Below are 21377 nucleotides of genomic sequence, written 5' to 3' on the forward strand. Positions count from 1 at the left end.
CACAACTGCTGGGGGGCCTGGAGAGAGGAACAGGCGACTCCGAGAAGCAGGCTCTCAACCTGTGAAACTAGCCGGGTGACTGCATGAGGACAATCGGTGGTCTGCCGATGCAGAGGGACTGACTGACACTGGAGGATGAGAGTGTCTGGCCTGTGTGGTCTGAGCAGCATGGTGCAAGCAGAAGGCCCAAAGAAGTGAATGGGGCTGCAAAGTTTCGGTCTGCAGAGCTGGTGTATCCCGTGTCTGCCCTGATTCTGCCCCCACCCCCTGCAACGTGAAGTTGCTGAGGTGGTGGTGTACCGGGAGCCAAGAGTGAAGCCTGGGGCTCGGGAAGCTGCAGTGCGCTACTCAACTGTGTCGTGAGGAGGCTGCTGCGATCGTTACCATGCTGCGGGGGCTGGTCAGGTACAGTGGCACACACAATCTGTTTCCCTGGCCGAGGAGTCCGGGAGCACGCCGTGGGGCCCTCTCTGTTCGTGCTAGGCACAATGACTGCCGGATAGCGACGCAGTGGATCACTGCAGTCACCTTGTGCTGACATCTGGAGTTGTGCTGAGACGGGGGCCCTGAATGTGGGTGCCTTTCGGCGGCCCAGCTACAATCTATATGCACTGCTGAAGCACCGAGAGCCACAACCCTAGGCTCATAACTGAAGGAGAGTGAGGAATGTGGTGTGCTCACCTAGGGCTTTGGGAGCAGCCCCCTGCTGTGGCTGGCGACTGGACTATAGTGGTTGGGCATTTTATTGCGCCAAGGGCCTTTTTCCTCTCTCCCTCTTCCTCATCATCAACTGGACCGGAGGCGACAACGGCACATTAATCCATGTGGGTGCATTCTTTGCTGTATAGAGTTCAGAAGGGGATACCGCAGAGCGGCCGATTGCCCACATCGTGCCATCCCATTAAAGACGGCTGCATTAATCTGCAAACCCCACCTGACACGGGACAGCATGGTGAAAACAGACAAAATCAATCGAAGTTCCCCTATGCCACCCTCTCCCAGCCCAAGCACTCAACACGGGGGACTCTGGACATGGACGCTGCGGGGGAGCCTCAATCAGACGCCTCTTCAGATGCACTGCAAGACATTAAAAGGTATTTTAACACAGCTGCAGGTGGCCATTCACTCATTAGATAATAAGCTGGACACTCTTACCTGTAAAGTAGATTGTATGTGGGTCAGTCTAAACAGGCATGTTGACAGGCTCGATGCGACAGAGCACCACATTTCCACTGTTGAGAATTAAGCCGTGTTGACCTCGAGAGAAATGGCCCAGCTGAAAAAAGCAGTCAAAGTGTTTTCTGAAAAGCAGGATGACTTGGAGTCAAAGTCCCACCGTAACAACCTCAGGATTGTGGGGGGTTCCAGAGCAGCTAGTAGATGCGATACTACTGGAAGCATTAGGCCAAAATGGCTTCCCTGCGGCATCTGTAGTCGAACAGGCTCTGGAGGAAGGCCTCCAGAGCGTGGCGCACCGCCCAGTCCCATCATCACCAAGCCGCTCAATTATCAGGATGGAGTTTTTGCCCTGCGGCGATCCAGGAAGTTGGGTACCCGCACGTATAAAGGGGACGAAATCTGACTTTTCCTCCAAGACTTCTCCAACAGGGTGCAGGCGTCCAGAAGGAACGTTATCGATGTGAAGAAGAGGCTCAAGGCGAAAGGGTTCAAGTATGCCATGCTTTTTCCTGCACAGCTATGCGGTGAACATAAAGGGAAAGTCCTATACTTTCAGACACCGGAAGAGGCAAGCGATATTCTGGATACAGTGCATGGCGACGCAGGAACATCAAAGACCAGAAATAACCCAGGCAAGCTTCAGAACAGAGACCTTGGTTAGCATGAATGCAATGCTCCAGAGCTTTTTCCATTGTTGCTTCTCCTAGGAGGCTGTGGTAGCCCTGAGCCGAGGCACATGTTGACCTAGTTGGCGAGTGAGGATGGCTGAGCCTCAAGAGGTCCCCATGCCTTGGCACGGGTCACCAATTTGCAGGGGGAGTGGGGAAGTCTAACCAGCTGGTTGGGGTTGCTGGGGCGGGGGAGATTTTGAGGTTTGGTTGCTTTTGACAGCAGATGGTTGCTATACGCTTGTGGTCTTGGATGAGCGTCAGGGCCAGATTAACTCTGGGGTAGACGTGAGGAGGTGGACGCAGCTTGAATCTGAGGAAGGCAGGAGGAATAAGTACTATATTGTGGGATTTGTTTGTAGGGTGGGGGGTGGTGAGCCCCAGGCATGCCGCGGAGCATTTACTATCTATGCTGGAACCGGGGGTGGGCTTTTTGGATTGGACTGGCTGCCCTGGGCCCGCTGGTGAGAATAGACCAATGCAATCTCCCTGTGTTTATGGGTTATACATCTCTAGTGCAGGAGTGACGTGGAATGTACGAGGTCTAAACTGCACATCCAAGACCAGGAAGATATTGCTGTCCATACAGAAGCACCATGTAGATGTAGCTTTCCTGCAGGAAACACCACTCGCCCTCAGACGAAGCTGCCTTTGCCAAAAGCAGGGGCGGTCAAGGATACTTTTCCTCCTTCCCACACTACTCATAGCCATACGGTAGGCGCTAGGGTTCCGGTATCTAGACCTGGTTAAGGACTTTGAGGGGAGGGCCATGATCCTCTCTGGGGTGGTGCAGGGTCAGGAGGTTCACATTCGTTAATTAGGAGGTCATTGTGTGTGACTCCTACAGAGGAAGAAGAATCCGATATGGAGATGCAAGCTTCTGCAGACGTGTCCTGGAGGGGCAGAGCCAGCAGTGCCATATGCTAATTGGAGGCTATGAAGCAGGTACGCTGACTGAGCAAGAGTCGCCGATCAGGAACGGAGCCTAGATGGGACGCAAGACGGCTTTCCTTGTGACAAGATCACTAGAGCAAAGTGGTGGGCTGGGCGCCCAGCAACGGGTGCCGAAACCAGGGGCATGTAAGGAGTCAGTGTCTACGAGCTCCACGCGTTGAGTGCCGGTGCTCAGAAGAAGAGGGAAGCAAATGCTCCCAATGTTTGGATAACAGCGAGGACTGTAATTTTTGAGGTCAAAGACTGCCAAAGCCGTTCCCATTGTGAGGAGCTGGGGAACTGGAAAGGAGCATCAGACGCAGGTAAAATGGAGTGAAAAAGATGTGAATAGTGCAATGGTAAAAGTTCTGTTTTGTTTCAAAGTAGCTTATATCCTGACAGAGACCCCGAGTTCTCTGCTGAAGCTAGGATTTCAGATAGGCCAGAGGCCAGGTCCCTGATAGTGAACAGAATGTTGTTGCATATAGGATTAATTTGTTTTCAATATTTCATGGTTGGATCACCTCTACCTTTGTGGGTGCTCTGATTTTAATTGCATATAACTAATGGCAGCGCAAATAAAAGCGGTGACAATGGGCAGCTTTGTCTTATTTCCCCACGATAAGGAGGGCAAATTTCAAACTGCCTTCTGAAATGTGTGCAACCAGGAGCACATTTACTGTATTCCCAGGTCAATGAAGATTAATGGGAAACCAAATTCAATCAAGGACCGCTTAAGGAAAGACCATATGACACGCTCAAACCCCATTTAAGCACCTATTGTGATGAAGGGCGGAGCGCATCTAACGAGTTGGAGTGATATATGCATTATAAATCCATCTGAAATGGTCAGTGGACATGTGGCTGTTGATTTGACGGATGCATTGTTGGACTCTGGTCATTGCCTGGTTTCATGAGTAAGGTTATGTGGGCCTGTCTCATATAGTCAGAAAGTGATCCTGATGTAAAAACATGGTTATAACGTTTTACCAATTGTGGTACCAGCAAAGTGGCAAAAAGTATTCAGCGGGGAAATCATGTGGGCAAGTGTCTATTATTTTACAGAGATGTAAGACAATCTGCTCCCTCCAGGTCTTTTTTGGACAAGTCAGCACTCTCTGGCAAAAGCTTTGGCAGTGTCACTTCTTCGAAATAGTTGGTGCAGGCAAACACCCCTAGTTTTTTACTCTGCAGTCTAGGGCTTAATATAGAATGTGGCGAATGTCTCATTGATTACATTATCTGTGGTTACTTCCCCATTCTCTACCTTAAATCGCTGGAATATACCTAAAAACCTGCCTTTGTCTGGTCATACAGGCCAGCACGTGTCCAGTTTATTGCTCCGATTGCAGAATCTACAGCCTGCCTAATTATGCATAAAAGAGCCTTCAAATATTTTTGAGGTTGCATTTGGCTTTACTAAGCTTCCTCAAGTTTTCAAATGATAGGCATGTAAGGTATGCTTTCTCTAATGTTTTAAAAGACTTTTCAAGGCTTATTAATACATTTGTCATTCGTTTTTCTAAATGACCGCTTTTATATTACCAGTCCTCGAATAACATCTTTAGAGGCGTCCCATACCACTTCCAATGGGAGAGACCCATCCCCGTTCAATGTGAAGTACTCTTGCATTGCAGCTTGTAATTTTGTGTAGTCAGACTTCTGTTGAAACAAAAATTATCCGACCATATCCTAGCACAGAGTCAATTCCACCGAATAGAGAAGTGTTTTAGGATCATGATCTGAGAGCCCACAGGCATTAATACCTTTAGTGACTACCAGGTTAGAGTACTGAGAGGCCAGTAATATAGTATCTATCCTAGAGAAGGAACTATCTCTAGTTCAAACATGTGTAGACTTCATAGACTTGACTCATTGGGTTCATGAGCCGCCAGATGTCTAAGCCTACCAGCTCAATCATCTTTACAAAGCCCGCCCTCACGATTTCTGTGCTATTGTGAAGGAGGAGGATCAGACAAGTGTTACATCTAGGACTTTTCCAGTCGCTGCCTAGAAGAATGTTTACAGCAAATGTGTAACAGTCTTGCTCAGTTCTTCAAAGAAGGTATTGTCAGAGTGGTTGGGGTCATATACGGAGGGTGTTGTGATTTTTTACAGAGCTTATAGTTCCTGAGACCACCGCCCTTGGAGTCTCTCTCAATATCGTATTTCCTATGAAAGGAATGGTACGCTCCACGAGGATAGCAACTCCACATCTCTTCTGTTCCCTGGATGAACTGTACAAAATGTGCCCCTTCCATCTTACCCCCAGCTTATGTTCTAGAGTAGACAAATGTGTCTCCTGCAGTACAGCAATGTCCGCTTTCAACTTGCATACCTACGTCAAGGCTCTAATTGGGTTATTCATGCCATTTATATTCCAATTCAAAACATTCCGAGTTTTATTACAGATAACGTTTCACTTGCCTTCTGTCTAGGGAGAGTCCTCTTCCCTATATATATATAAGTAGCAAACAGTATAGTAATGTGCATGTATGTTACAAATCATATCTAGTAGATCTTCTACTGATAATTCCTGCCTGTCATCGGAGGATAGAAGGGTGTGGGGAAACCACCAGGGGTGGGATACTTTAAGAACCATAATGACAACAGTCATTCATTCAGACCAACAAACCTGCTACTCAATGACCACCGTTCTCCTTCCTGGATGCTTCTGGAAGTTCTGTGGAAGATTCCTTTTTCTTGTAGAGGTTTTAGATTCTGGAAAGGTCCTCCTTTTGTCGACTATCGCAGGGGACAGATCTTGATAGAACCAGACTGTGTAACCTTCCCAAAGCGACAGTTTCTATTCCCTCGCCAGCGACAGTACTTTATCCATTATGGCTTGTCACAGGAAACTATAGTCGAACGTGGTGGTCCCATGGGTTGGGCTTCGGGTAAAGGAATGTATGTGCGTAGTATCTCAGGAATCTAGAATTCATAGCTGGAGATTCTCATCCAAGAGACAAGCTGCCATTTTCTTCATGTTCCCAGCTTTAGGCCCCTGTAGAACACCTAAAATGCAAATGTTGCGCCCCTCACTGGATTCATGTCAGCCATGTGATTTCTGGTTTGCTGAAGGTGCTCGAGAATCTCTGGTGGGCCATCTTTCTGTGACTTCAGTTTGTCTTGTAGATCCGAGATTCGTTGCTCATCTTCGTCCATTTGGCATAAGATGCCTGAAAGATCAATTCTTGCATCTTTCATGCCACCATTGATTGCATCAAAGTGCACATTTACGCTGGTGAATGCTCTGAAGATCCTGCATTGCTGGACTTGTCCAAGGTCTCTTCATCAGATGAGTTTGCCGTAAGCAATTTCTTGCATAGCCTCTGAGGGCCTCCCATTTTGCAACGTTTGTCTTTGGAAGATAAACAACATAGGCTCCTGTTATTATGTTCCGATTGTGGGTGAAATTCCCCTTTTCTGGCATACAGGGTACCGCAAGTACAGTTTTCTTGAACTCAACATCTGCCCTGGGGGACCTTTGGGTTTAATTACACAATCCAATATTGCACTGGCCATTTACCCAGCTTCAGAAGGTAAGAGAAAAAAAAAAAAAATGTACAATCATTTTAAACAAATGTTACCAGATCCCTGATCATGACTAGCTCCCCGATCACGACTTCACTTATATCTATGATGATTGCAGTACACAGAAATTATGTCAAGGCTTTAATATCTTGTATTTTACACAGCAGCCAATCTGTGATGTAAATAGTCGCAACTTCCTATCAGTAGTTCCTCCTCCCAATTCAGCCGCTATGTCTTTCAGGAGTCTAGTTGTTTGGAGTTTGTTCCTTCTTGTGTTCAGTCTTACTGAAGGTCACAAGTGCTAGAAACACACCCTCAAAAATGTTGCTCAGGAGGTGCAGACTGTGTGCTGGCAGGCTTCTATGCCCTCAGCCTGAGTCTGCCCAGGATCAACCTTCAATTGGGCCCAGAAGGACGATCGGACCATGCACTGATCCAGCCCAGGAGACGCCTGCGCTGTTCCAGCTGTTCAGTGTTAAGTGTTGCCAGTAAGGAGGAGGAGATGGAAGGGAAGAGTGCAAGGGAGGTTGGGAATTCTGAGGCCTTGCCACGGCTTACAGACTGTCGTCCCCGATCTCCTCAACGTAGCTAGGAAGCCCTCCACAGGCTCCGGTCTGTGCCAGCAACATTGGACCCACCTCTGTGTCTGACAACCACTCCATCTGGAGCTGGTATCTTCGTGTGGAATTTGATAGGGTGGCTATCCCTCCAAAGTGGGCTCTAGGCAAACCTTCAGTCTCGAGGTGCGGCCAGGTCACTGGAGCTTACAGCCCAATCTGGCATCTTGGCTCGCGGCTCAACAATATTCCCCCTTAACTTTAAACAAATGTGTAGTAAACACTGCCATATGGGCAACCAATAAAACTAATACCCATCAATAATTTACAATGTGTCTCCAGGCAGTTGAATAATCCTCACACTGTTGTATCATAAATTAATCTCTTCCTTAGTCCTTGTGGCTACCTGTTTTTGGTGGAGAAGAAAGTAGTTCAACTTCAGTTCATTTGCAATAAAACAACCAACTTCGTTAACAGCCATGTTAGCAGAATTTAGAGAAACATACGTTCATACGAAGGCTTTCATCAATTCAAAGAAATCAGATGGCTCACAAATTAGACTTTGCGCAAACTCACTAACACTACCCCGAATCATTCAGTTCCGGTTGAGAATCAGCCTGTATTTATTTATTCGTATTTTTAAAGCGCACATCAGCCCAGAGGCATTTGTACTCACCATAGCAACCACAGGCCCAGAGCTCATGTACTTCACCAAGCGACTGTAGAATGGGCGATCCCTCAGGTCAATATAATGCTCCTTCAATAAGTCCTCAGAGGCCTGCACACAGAAAAACAACATTTAAGCTCAGGAAAGCAATCTGGTACATCTCCACATACAGTGGGATAGGACGACAGGATGGTAAATCAATTAAAATTCCCCCAAGTGAAGATCCAGGTTCTGCAGCCAAAACAAAGCGCAAGTCTCATCTTTACAACAAGAATCCATCTACCCAAAAAGCATACAAAAGGAAAGAAGGGCTAGGGCAAGCTTCCAAACTATCCACACCTTTGCCACAACATGAATTTGCTTCCGACCCTGTGACACACAGATGCACTCCGTTTGCGACATCCTTCTTGCAGTATTGTTCTGCAATCATTCTGCATGAAACGCATGCTCGAAATGAAAAATGTACCTTACCTTTAAATGTGTTCCCGTGATCAGGCAGCATTGAGATGTTTTGCACAATTTTGGATTACAGAAAGGCAAGGCGCTAAATTAACGTTTACAGTTTTTTTTGCTATCTAAACTTAGCTCAGCAGGAAATTGCTAAGTGTGGATCCAAAATAACTTAATCTCTGGCTGACATCTAGGATTTCTTTGGGAGCAGGGGCAATACTATGTGACCTTGAGGATGGAATGGGTTAAAAGAAGAAAAACAGGCTTGTAAGAGGTTGGCTCTTCTTGGCAGGACAATGGTATGGAGGAACAACTTATACCAGACTACACATTGAAGTGCTGCTCGACTCACCTTGCCATGAGCTTTAGAGCATGAACCCGGTCAATTATTCAGACAAAAAGTCTGTACCAACTTCCATGTAGCTGCCTTTCAAATGCTACTGATTGAAATGTTTTCCCAAAGAACTGCGGTGGGCACCCAGGGATGGAATGGAAGGCAGAGTCTTGGCTTCCGCTCACAATATTTGATGCAAAAAACTATCCATCATGGATATCCTGCCTGAAGGCAGTGTGTTCCCCTTAGCACGTGGTCAATCAACTACAAAGAGCTGACCTTCTGCTCGCAAGTCCTTGTTACTGTCCGAATATCACAGCAGAGCAATCTTAGCATCCAAGTATGCAAATGATTTTCCACCAACTGGGGCACATTAGGGAAAAATAATAGAAGAAAACCACAGCAGCCAAAAAAGACTCATGTAAAATAATCTATGGTAAGAACACTTTGCATGTTGCATTTACTTAAACTTAACAAAACTCCAGCCAGTGGGCTGGACATGACTTACAATAACCAATGCTGGGACACCCTCAGTGGCAAGAGCACCCAGTATGAAATATTTATTCTCAACCTTTCATTCAAATGTCATTGCAACTGAAAGGATACTTGATCTACGAGGATCAACACCTGGAAGGAAGACGACCAGAGAAATACTTGTTTGAAAGGAACCAGTACTCAGGGAGAAGCTCGCTAAAAATATGTGCAAGGAACTAGAGCAAGCAGGCCCAGGAAACTGATACCTGGGCAGAAGATTGTGTGGGCTACGATCGCCAATGGAGCCAGCAGCATGGATTGATAGGCTTGCGGCAAAGCTTAGTAGCAGAGGTAAAGTTTCATGAATCACTGATGGAGCATAGCCGTGCGAGGAGCACACCATACACAACTCTTCAGATCACTTCAAAACGAAGATTTGGCCCGACAAAATGCAAGCAGAGCTAATTAGGGATAACAGTGGGGTTATAAAAACAAGCATTGGTACGATGGACAGCGAGGAAGCAAGATCGCAGAGGGCTAGGTGAAGAGCATCATAGAGAATTGGAAAACAGCTAGCAGGATGCCTTATTCATGGAGACTAGATTTGAGAACGAGAAAATACATAGTTTACTGAGAACTATACCAGAGACACCCGGAGAGGGTAAGGGGGAGGACGGACCGGACCAGATGAGAAAGTGCTGAGAGATTACCTCAATCACTGGGAGAGAGCAGGGGAGAGGGAGTGTGAGAGGTGAGGTGTGAGAATACCAAACTTGCTGAGAGCTGTACCTCAGGCATTGGGGCAGACCAGACCCGAGATTGATAATATAGACAAGGGTTAACACCTAAAAGAGAGTAGACCGGGCTTGCTGACAACCAGACACTAGGAGAAAAGAAAAAAAAAAACCACAACATTTTTTTTAAAAAAACAGACTTTAGGGAGAGAACACAGAGCTTTCTGAGAGCGATAACTCAGACCTGGGAGAAACCAGGTTGGAGATAGGGATCCAACTACGAAGTCAAGAAGCAATCTACGAGCTATATCACTTAGGCTGTGAAAACAATATTGACGTTACTTTAGAAGGACAACCCATGGCAAGAGGGGGATAACAGCTAAGCTTTAAACTGACCCTAAGGGAGGGCATATAAATACATGCAGGTAGGAAATTGCCAAGAAGTGGGCACAGTGTTATAACTTTGGGACCAGAGAAGTCGGGGTATTGTACTACCTATTTTTTCAAGTTGGGAGTTAATGATTGTTTTGGGAGTAAACAAATGGCAGTACTACTCCCAATTAGAGTTATTTAATAAGCTAGCAAAAATATGGTTTAACTTTTATATTTTTAGTCCAAGCAGTAATGGGAGTTTCTTCCTGTGGCTCTGTGTACTACTGGTCGCAACATATCCATGGAGCTTTGTGGATGAAAACAGAGGGACAATGTGCCCATTCTCTGTTTTGGTGGTAGTATTTGTACTCCCTATTTTTATTTTTTGGGGAGTATTTCCCTAATTTTAAAGAGTAAAAGTGCCTGATACACCCTGATCTGTACGGCTGCTAGGAATGAAGCCGTTAATGGCCTTTAGTTCGGGAACCTGGAGGAAGGCCAGTATTCTTGTACCTGGGCCATGAATGCACTGCATTTTAGTCGTCAAAATCATTTCTAGTTTGCTTCCGTTATAACCTATAAGAATTACACCAACCCATCCTAAATTAATAAATGTATTGAACTTTAAGACTTGTGCATAATCTGTCCCCATAGCACAAACTTCTGTGGTGGGGCTGGTAGGAGACTATGGCACAGGTCATGGCTAGACTCAAGCTTAGATCTGTGCCTTAACTATGCTCGCCACTATTAGCCAGACAACCATTTTCCAACGCCCACTTGCATTACAAACCCACCATCACACAGACCAGGTTGAGTGAGGTAGGCACATTGCACACAGCTGTTCCCTTATCAGCCTTGCGGAAAAAAGGATAAAAACAAACCGCTTGAAGACAATTTCTTTTTTTCATTTGTTGGCAGCACCAAGACCCGGAGGGATCATGGTGCTAGGAAGGTTACACTACTGGAAGCAGAGTATACACTATTAGTTACAGGAAGTACAATTCGAGTGTGATCATTATAATACAGGTATTGTGCAATTTTGACGGCAGCTAGACATTTCTGGGTGGGGGGGACAGAGTCATCTGGTACATTCAGGCGTATTTATCAAACAATGCGGTTTTTACTTTTTTTTTTTTTAAAAAGATTAGGTAGGATGGTTCATCTTGGATACAGGAAGGTAGGGAGTGCCACGGTGTTCTCTCCCCCCCCCCCACCAGCGACGGTGAAGCTAGATTCCACCCGCTCCCTCTGTTGTATCTGGGGGTGATTTATATATGCTATGAAGTCCAGGAAATCTCAAGATTGTAACTATCTGAATGTCAATATAATTTGCGGACCTTTGATCAATCTGTACAAAACAATTGCAACAGAAAGAAAATTGCCCAAAAAGTCAACATTAGTAGAAATTAACAAATAAAATTAACGCATTGTCTTATAGGTGATAATCCAGTAATTCCAACCCGCCTTTCGTGTTTTATAGTTTGAAAGCTGTAACAGTGCAGGGAAAAATCAGCAGAAGCAAGACCCAAGTTCTGTCTAGACTGTACAAAGGATGCTTTATTTAATTAACAAAACGTAAACGAATCACCTTCAATTGTTCAAAAATGCAATCAATTAACGAGATGGTTCGACGAACCGCAGCCAAGGACGTTGGTAAATACCATTAAGCTGCAACCAAAGCGTCACACCAGAGGCTTCACCAAACCAACCCACTTACTAACCCATCTCCCCTTCCCGCTTCTCCAACATAACCAAAGCCTCTATGCTTGACTAGGACTAGCCGCACTATACATAAACACACCAAGAATCAATTAATGTTCACACCCCACCATCTCTCTGAGATTCTGGAAGCACAGCTAGAGGGAACACCACCGCCCCCCAACCCCCCGACACAGTCCACAAAACCGTCAACTACACAATCACATACCGACACAATAGTCATACACCACCAGCCAACCGTGACTCTGGACCCCTTTTGGCTACAACTAACCAGTATGCACAACCACAACACACCCCAACATCACACGACACACCAACACAAACACTAGCTCACATCTGAGGTACCGATTCCTACCCCTACGGTTACAACAAACAGGGCACCCAAACCAACTCCCCACATGCAAAACAACGCACAGACGCCAGTTCCACCTGGTTCTGAACGGATCATCTCACCCTATCCCACTAACACCCCCAGGCCCCCTCTCGTGCAGAGCCATGCGAGCACCTGGAGACTGCCCGTGGGTGGTAGAGGTGCGCGGTATAAATCAACATAACATTAAAAAGTGCAATAACTGTGTAATCCATGTGAAAAGAATGTCGATGTGTATTAAAGCCTCTGTAGTTTCCTGAAACTTCTCTGTTGAGCTTACTTGAGCATGGAGGCAGGTGTTAAGGACCTGCAACCTTTGGTTCTCCAGATATTTTGGACTACAACTCCCATCATCCCTAGCCAGCATTGTCAATGGTGGGGGATTATGGTAGATGTGGTCCCCTTGCAAACGTTAAATGACCAGTGTGAATATCACAATTATTTGTTACGCCTAGGTGGAAATATGCAGTTATTCAGTAACAATTCACGTTTTAATGTTTCCTGCTTGACATGCCTATTCTGTACGCTCTTACTGCAGTTAATTGTGGGGTTGAGATGGGATTCAGCATATCTGCGTCCAAGTCAAACATCAATCATGGTTTTCCCAGGCGCACAAGCCATCTTGATATAAACAAATACAATTCAGAGACAAACATTGTGTATAGGTTACTCAGACATCTTGGTTTAGTATAACAAATCTATGTGTTCTCTGCATTAAAACGGGAACTAGGAAGAAACATTCTCTCCAATTCCTTTCCCAGACGATCAGCAAATATGGAGCGGAAATCAGTTTGCCTTCTACCAGGGATGCTAGTCCTACCTGAATCATCTTCAAGCCCACCAGGTGGAACCCCTTTCTCTCAAAGCGCCGGATGATCTCGCCAACAAGACGCCGCTGGACACCATCGGGTTTGACAGCCAGGAAGGTGCGCTCGCTGATCCCCGTCCAGGCTGGGGGCAGTCAAAGACAACAGGAGTTAGTCGTAGGAAACTGAGAGCAACCTACAGTGAACTGCTAGGCCTTCAGAACAAGACTAAGTCTTGTACAACTGGGGCATCTGCCAGCAGAAGAAATTCTCCAAAGCACATAAAATAGCCAATGAGTCAGCACGATAGGGAAAATTGGCAACTGCAGATGGTACCAGGCAGAGGTTTATGTGGGGAAATGAAGAAGTGGGCAGAGTTCACAATGTTGCTAGCCAGGTGGAGACATTACCCCCAGAGTGGTTGAGTAGGGTCTGGGGTTGGATGAAGGAGACATTCACGTACTTACTCACAGTGTGGGAAGGAGGATGAACACATTCACATTTAGGGTGGGATTTAAGATCTTTAAGGGACGCACAATGAAAATATTCCACATAGTGTGGGAGAGAGGCGAGAATGGGAGCTAGATAAAACAGCGCTGATGGGTGCACTCGTGGGTTAGATGATGCAGACACCCGTCCAGGGGGGACAGAAGGAACGCTGGATGTTGGACAATGGAGACATCCCTGCACTGCGGTACCCGAGTCAAGGGGAGGATTTTCAAAGATTAAGGCATATCCCCTAGTGTGGAATAGAGAACTCTTTAGGCCAAGCGGACGGAAAGGGAATTGATTAGGCTAGACTGTAGTGTATAACTGTCCACTACCAGTGGGGGACAGGGGGAGATGGGTGCATTAGAGGGATAGAGAGATTCGTAGGAGAGAGGACATTTTTAACTTTAACGATGAAGGCGTTTGTTCTCACTATAGGAAAGAAGGCCCTTTTGGTTTAGGTGGATGGGGACATTCCCTCTGAACAAGTGACAGCGAGAGAGCTCTTCAGTAAGCAGTGGAAAGGGGTGCGTTCTCCCTTTTGTAGTACAGAAGAGTGACCTGCCCTGAATTGGAGCTGACAATTTCCCCATTTAAGGACATTACTTTTTGGGAGGGCCAAGCCTTCAAATAGCTTGTAAGTTCCTGGAAAAGAGCAAGGGTTCTGGGGCAAGGCAATTCACAGCAGAGCTGCCAGGTAATACCATATTTTGTGCGAGTGCCACTTTCAGACAGTCCTGTGTTTTTAGCCAACAACGCTTTGCATGGCAGAAGCATAGGTTTAAACTTCAGACAGAATAATGAAACCACAATACAAAAAGCTTTGGGCTAAAAAGCTAGGAGTTGTTGAAATGCCACAGGTTGCATGGTGTCACTTGGCAGCTAGATCACAGGACTACAAAGTCATGGTCTCCCAATCCTGGGCTTTTAACATGTACTGGAATCATCACCATTTTATCTTTATCAACCCACACTACACGCTGCAGGTACCCTCTTCACACTGCCAAGTGTGCTTGCGACAATCCGTGTTCTGCTAGACTCCAGCCTGTGTTGATCTTGACGATAGCCCCAAAAATTGGTTCAGTAGGAGCTGCATGTACCTGGCTCCTGAGGTCCCCAGCAGTACCCTTCTATCCCTGGGCTTTCTGCCTTTGCTCTCTGAACTCATCAGCATGCACAGCCCATGCCATTGGTGACCCTCCTCAAACCCTGTACTCAATTTCACTGGCAGTCTCCATGAGGACCCTCAGGGATGTGAAACTGAAGTGCATGGCCATGCTGGCAGTGTCCACGCATCTAATCCCTAGGATGTCTTCGCTGACACCATCTACAGTTATATACCCTACCATGGCACCTCTTCCCAGTTCAATTACTGAATGTGAAATGCAAACCCCTCCACTGGGCTTTGACCCCGCTCACTAAACTGAGGCCCTCTTGAGCTTGGTTTTGGATGCAATCTCAAACTCCACCAACGTATCATCTCCACTGCGACTATTTTAGGGCTTATCGTTTTAAACATCAGAAAAACGTGCACTCTTCTCACTAGGACTGCACTAAAACTCATCTCTAAAGTTGCACTTCGTTCATTCCATAACTCCACTAGGCCTCTCCGGAGTATTGCTCACCACTCGTTGGTCTCCTTAGCAAACTTCTAAACTTTGCAAATCACATTTTACAAATCCCCCACTCCTTTCCCACCACCGCTCATTGACTGCATGCTGGCCCTCCACTCATCACCAGCCGTCCTCGAATTCTTTCTACTCATTTTAAACTCAATTCATACCTTAGTCACCTGCCAACTAAATCTACCAGCCCGCGACTCCCCGCCTTGTACCCCTCACTCCAGAGCCCTACTCAATGTCTCTGTTCGTGTCCCCCTGTGCACCACCTCTTGCTTCCAATATTCTTCTTTGTTGCCCCCATTTGGTGGAACTCCCTCCCTCGATATCCAAAATATCACCAGTTAACCTGCATTCGAGTCTACAATTAAACTCAATCTCCTTTTCTTGGAAGGGGACACTGCCTAACCTGAAACATCACCCATCCCCCCTTTGCAATCTCACTCCCTAATTTTACATTTACACCTATGCTTGGAACGTAAATAATGTTTGCATTAGCTCATGGTCTGTCAGTATTGTCCCCAGTATGCCAATTTCTTTCATCCGATACTCGTCATACACTATTCCCCCATTATAAAGCACCAGTGATAGAACTGCTCCAAACTCTGCTCTGTGCTAGTGTAGGTGTTGCAGTTTGAAAAACCATACTCAGATATGCACAAATGCAATATTCGGCTAACATTACCTATTGTAGCTGGGACACCTCACGTGAGGATCCAATCAGCAACTTGTTTAACCCATTAACTGCCACACTATTATGCAAGTCTATGCAAAAAGGACGAGTCCTTGGCATTTTAAAGGACGCGCCTAAAAAAGGTCCTTAAAATGTGCCAGAGCGTGTTTCTACTATTTCACTATGAGGCCATTCTTGAGTATTTTCAAGTCCCTTCAGAGGAGCTGCAGCACCCCGCCACTTGACAAGGGAATAGGCGGGCAGGTGAATGCATAAATGGTGGCACAAGGGTTCTCTTGCCATGGGCCTGAGGAGTCCCTGGTGAGGGAATTCTCCTAAATGAATGATGGTGCACTGTTGGATCCGGGGAAGTGTGTTGCTGGGACCCCTGTCCGTTGTTGCTGCTAAGATAGCAAGAGGAAGAAGCCATTGCCTGGCCAATGAAAGACCCAAGGGACAGCAATGCCAACCAACGATGTATAAGACCTTTACAACTTGGAGCAGGCAGCAGCCCTGCCCCAAAAGTAAATGATAAGCCCCTTAAAAGGCCATGGAGTTGAGAAATTACTCTTTCCCGGAGCAATTAGCAGTTCATAGATGGGGTCTTTGTTGTAATCACAGGTGATGGTCCAGTAAGTGAACGGCTTTCCACTTAGCTTATCCCCAAGGCAGTGACATTTCTTTTCTGTCCTGGCTGGCCTTTATTTATGCTTGCGTTTCTCATTTTATGTGCACTCCTTACTGTCCGTGAAATTTACTAGCCCCCTTTTTTTTTAGTTGACAAGCTTGCATTGTATTTATTAAAGACGTTATTAAGTGCCAAGGACGAGTATGCTCGTCCTTTTTTCATAGACTTGCATAATAGCCTGGCATTTAAAGGGGGTTAAGCGAGTGAGGAGTGATTATCGCGGCACAATGACCTGCTCCCAAATTATGGCCGTAGGTGAAGACGAGGCTCATATGTTTGGAAAGGGTACATTTCTCAAGTCATAATTACCCCTCCCAAAAGAGTTTTGGATTAGAGATTAAGTGAAAGATGTTTTAGTTTAATCATGGAAAAAGTACACGTGTTAGTAAATGAAATGTGTCTTCACGTTGTCATATTTAGAGAACTAGGGTATCTTCAAAAAGTAGGAATTTTAATTATAAATTTGGTTGACCTTGAACTCAGCCTGAGCTAGATTTTGGTGGAACTTTGTAGTGTTAAACTAGGTTGGAGTGTTTCGCTGACAAAAAATCTTTCTTGGAAATTACATTTATGTTTCTTTAATGCAAAGAAATGGCTGCTTCGGTAGTTAGAATGTTTGGAATGCAGTCAGTCAATGGCAGTAGTTCTTCACTATTCTGAAAATTCGCATGGTCTGAGAAGAGGTCAATAACGATTTCCATGTGCTAACACTCAGTAAAAACCAAAAGAAAACTTGGTTTTGACTGCCCTACGAGTAATGCAAGTTATGGGCTGTAACCTGTGCACAACCATCCCAGAAGATTGCTCTGTCACAGGCTGAGTAGCATACTTCACCCTGTGGCTCTAGAGGCTTGACAATGGCGGACCTAGCGTTGTGTCCGAAGGACCGGATGCAGGCAATCCATGTCCCTCTATGACCGGCATTGACTAGGATGGCAATGCATGTCCTTTCTACTATAGCTGCATTGAATATATGGGCAGTTTGCCTCCTACATGGGTGGCATGGTTGGCATTGTTCATGCTGCGTGTCCCTTGAAGGCAGGTGCTGGATCATGCTTTATGCGTCCTTCAAAGACGGACTGGGATGCAGGCAATGTGGGCCACTCTGACTGCTTTTGTTCACAAATACTAACGTTACCAGATGTCTTCATATCACCAAGAGGTCTAAGTGGCCGGGAACTAAAGGGTACAACATACCTCTACTTTTTGGTAAAATCAGCAATCGTTCCCTTACTTTTTCCTGGATGGCAAGCGAAGGGCACTTTGTTTTTTGCAGCCCTCTTACTGGGATTCGAACCTCAGCCCTGCTGGATCTGCTCTGTCACACCCCATTGTTGGCTTGCTGTTTTTTTCTCTTAATTTCTTCAATAGCCTGTTCGGGACATACAACCCATTCCCAAGCCCGGCCTGATTGCCCTGCTCCCTCAGTGTTTGCGTTTAATTTATTTATCGGTCATTTGTTAGGCGCTTATAAAATTAGCAAAAACTGTTCGAAAGCGCCCACAGGGCAACAGGGTGGGGACAAGGGAAGGTAGACAATGAATTACAAGATACATAATTGAATTAATAGTACAAAACAAATAATGAGAATAACAGAGGGGAGACGAACCTACTATGCCTTGTGAGTGTTCAGAATGTGCAAGTGCAGAGGGGATGGGGGTAAAAGGATAACTGCAGTGGTGGCCATGGAGATGTGCTCAGGATGAAGTGCTTAATAAGAGAAGAACATAAGTGCAAGCTCCCTCCCGTGGGAGCATAAGTAAGTGCAGTAAAAATAGACACCAGCTGGGATGACAGATGTGGGGGGTCAGGGCACAAGGATACATAATGGCCCTACACATCAGTCACGCTACTGTACGATTAGCAGGGAAGAGAGGAGAAGAAGAAAGAGGTAAAGAGAAATGGCTTGAGGCTTTTTCGGAATTTAAGGAGGCCATGCTCAAGTCGCAGAAGGAGAGGGAGCCTATTCCACAGAAGGGAGCCCACTGAGGAAAGTGATCGATCACCAGCTCTCCGTTTAGCAAACCGCTTCACATGCAGGGAGTTGGAGCCAGAAGAGCACGGGGGTCCAGAAGGGGAGTATTTGGTCAGGAAACATTGAAGATAAGAGTGGTCCCTGGCCCCAGATGGCCTAGTGGATGATACAGAAGGACATGAATTTAATCTGTGCTGAGACAGGGAGCCAGTGAAGGCTTTATAGGCCAGGAGAGATGCGGTCCCTGGGCTTGAGGCCAAGAATAAGTCTTGCTGCCCTGTTCTGTGTTAGTTGGAGAGGTCGCAGGTTGGACGAAGGAAGAGGCTATTGTAATAGTCTAGCCCGGAGAGGACCAGAGCACTGGTAACATGGAGTCTCTGGGGAAAGGTGAGGAAGAGTAGAGTTCCTTTGAGAAGGAAGAGCTGAAAGTGGGACTTCTTGACAATGTCCTGAATATGAGGGAAGAAGGAAAGGGAGGAATCGAAGATGACTCAGATTCCTGGCTTCAGAGGAGAGGTGGGTCGGGGGGGGGGAGAGAGGAGCCCATGGAGGAAGGCCAGAGTGAAGGGAAGAAGTAAGGTGCAGGGGACCCAATAGAGAGAATCTCCGTTTTGCTGGCATTGAGGCAGAGGTCATTAGCAGTGCGCCAGGCCTGGATGGCAGAGAGGCAGTTAGGGATGAAGGAAGGTGCAAGGGCGTCAGTAGGAAGTTTGAAGAAGAGTTGTGTGTCGTCAGCGTAGCACTGGAAGTTGGGGAGGGGGAAATGAGGCGTGCCAACAGAGAAAGGTATATGTTAAAGAGCTAGGGTGACAGATTGGAGCCCTGGGGGGCAGACACCACATGTGGAGGAGTAAGTAGAGGAGGAGAAAGAGCTCAGAATGATTTGGGAGGAACGGTCAGTTAGGAAGGAGGTAACGCGAAATTGCTGCAGGCACAGTTGTGCACATAGGTAATTGGTGAGTTGGATGGGGTGCTTGTGTCGTTGGCATGTCCCTCAAGAAGCTTGAATGCTAGTTAGAAAGGGTAGGGTGCATACTGCTGCATGCTAGTGGGTGGGGGGGGGGGGGAGAACAATGATTGAAAGCAATGGTGGTTGTTTAAGATGCATTTTCTTTCACTGGTTATTTTCGGTCCTTGCAGTATTCTTGTAAAATACTTAAACACACTGGTGGAAGTGGAGTATGGCTGGACCCAGCTATGGGGGGTTTTGGGGAGTGGGTCGGGCGAGCAGCACACATACTGCCAGGGTCGGACTCGGCCATAAAATTGTCTCGGGCACCAAAGAAAAAAAGTTGCCCGCCGTTGCAAATGGCAATTCATTCCTTTTGTGACACCTTTTGAATAGTAACCAGGATAGTGTGATGCAAATTGTGCATTTTAAATCATATTTATTCAGAAACACTAGTCAAACCTACTAGCCGCAGTTAATTAACTCATCAAACTTGGCCAAATTGGCCAAACCAGCATTTCGTGTTTTTGGTTCGGCCATGGGGCTAATGCCCTACAGGCCAATCCGAGCCTGCATAGTGCCCGTATTTTTCATTGTACACTTAGACCTCTGCAAAGGTCATTACATTAAGAGTCGATTTGATTTACTTAGGTCTATTTAAGTGATACAAGACTAAAGAATGCAACGGATGTAGAAAATGTAATTGCAAGCCTGGTCCCTCGCCCCTCCCCGTGATTTGGATACATCTAGACCAGGTGGTAAGTTTAAAAAAGAAATGCTGCATAAGTCTCTGGTTTGGCATTGAAAGCCCGTGCATATCGTGTGAGCCCCATGATATGTGGGTTAGGAAGAGAAGTAACAATACAGTGTATCCAACAAAACAATCAAAGTATAACAGAAGAAAAGACACAGGATATTGCACCAATGATCGATCACCCATGCTCATGCCGACACGTGGAACCCCGACTCCCTTCCTTTATGGCTAGTGGCACAGCTAATGCAGAAAAACGCGCGTGCCCCTCCATGACGGGCAGGGATGTTTAATTCTCAAATTCTCACCCACGGGGAAGATATGCGCGAAGAAAGTCAAAGCTAAGCAGATCATGGTGGAGCCGGCGCAAAAGGAAGACACTGGGCATGCGTACCCACTGTACAATGACAGGCGTGCTCGCGGACATCGGGAGCGCGCACGTATTTGATGTGTAAGGACAAAAAAGGGCTAGGACGTCACTCTCGCAGTTAAAGGCGGTAGCCATTTATGAATGTATGCCGGCGCAGTCTTTGTTAGAGGCAGCACAACGAAAGATCGCGCTGTATTCCTGTCCCTGTTCGTTTACTAGTTAATATAGTTGGATGATTATGATTTGTGTTCTTTATAACTGTCAACAATTCCGTGTTAAGAAAAATATATCATTATTCCCACGTTCATTGCACATTTGGTTGCTGCTATGGTTACACAGTCGCAAACTCGCTGTTGGTAGGAATGTAGATATTACCTTCTCGGCTCTCTTCCTCGTCCCAGTCCTTACCGAATGTTATGTTATTGTTATTTATACCGCTCCATGCTGCCATTTTCATGGTCTAAAGGCGCTCTGGCAGATTTGAAAGGAAGAAGGGGTGGAAGGTCTTAGTGGTGTGAGGTACTAGCGCAGGAATGAGGCCTGCTAATGCCGGCCGCATTGAAAGGAGGACCTGCACACCGTTAGAGATACAACTGACCAGTGGTCGAAGTGGGCGGGAGCAGTTGGGAGCAGTGCTCCTCTAACTCTTTTCATTACGTTTCACTGTTCCTATACATTTGAACCGTTTCTTTTTTAAATAAAAGGGTAGGAAGAAGTTGAAACGTGCACTTTCATTGCACTGCACTGAATGTTCCCTCAAACAGCAGGAATATGTGTTCAGGGGGTTGTAGTGTGTGTAGAAGGGGGTGTGGCAATAGGGTTTGTTGGGAGTGGGGACAGGCCAGCAGGGAACATAGTTCCACTAATTCTTTTTGTGCACTTCGATCACTGCAACTGATGCTGACATATTCGCGCAGGTCGCTGCCTCTTTTATTTACTCTAGCGCATCATGATGTCATGCATGCCAACCCTCCCGATTTAGGCGGGAGACTCCCGATTTTTCAGTGAAAAATATTGCTATTTTTCACGGTCTCCTGCCTAAAATACCGTAGCCCCAATGCATTCC

General features: G+C 46.3%; 1 protein-coding gene across 1 annotated transcript in view; it reads right to left on the minus strand.

The window, feature by feature from the left end:
* NME3 (NME/NM23 nucleoside diphosphate kinase 3) overlaps window positions 1-20422 on the minus strand; it is a 77963-nt gene extending 57541 nt beyond the window's left edge. Inside the window, exons 1-3 of the mRNA XM_069646992.1 lie at window positions 20250-20422; window positions 12812-12942; window positions 7548-7649 (exon numbers count right to left, since the gene is read on the minus strand). Coding sequence (XP_069503093.1) covers window positions 7548-7649; window positions 12812-12942; window positions 20250-20295 — 279 coding nt within the window. The 5' untranslated portion in view covers window positions 20296-20422. The remainder of the gene's footprint in view (window positions 1-7547; window positions 7650-12811; window positions 12943-20249) is intronic.
* Window positions 20423-21377: the final 955 nt, after the last annotated feature.

This window comes from Ambystoma mexicanum, chromosome 2q (assembly GCF_040938575.1).
Source record: "Ambystoma mexicanum isolate Mex_15411 chromosome 2q, UKY_AmexF1_1, whole genome shotgun sequence".
Classification (NCBI taxonomy): Eukaryota; Metazoa; Chordata; class Amphibia; order Caudata; family Ambystomatidae; genus Ambystoma; species Ambystoma mexicanum.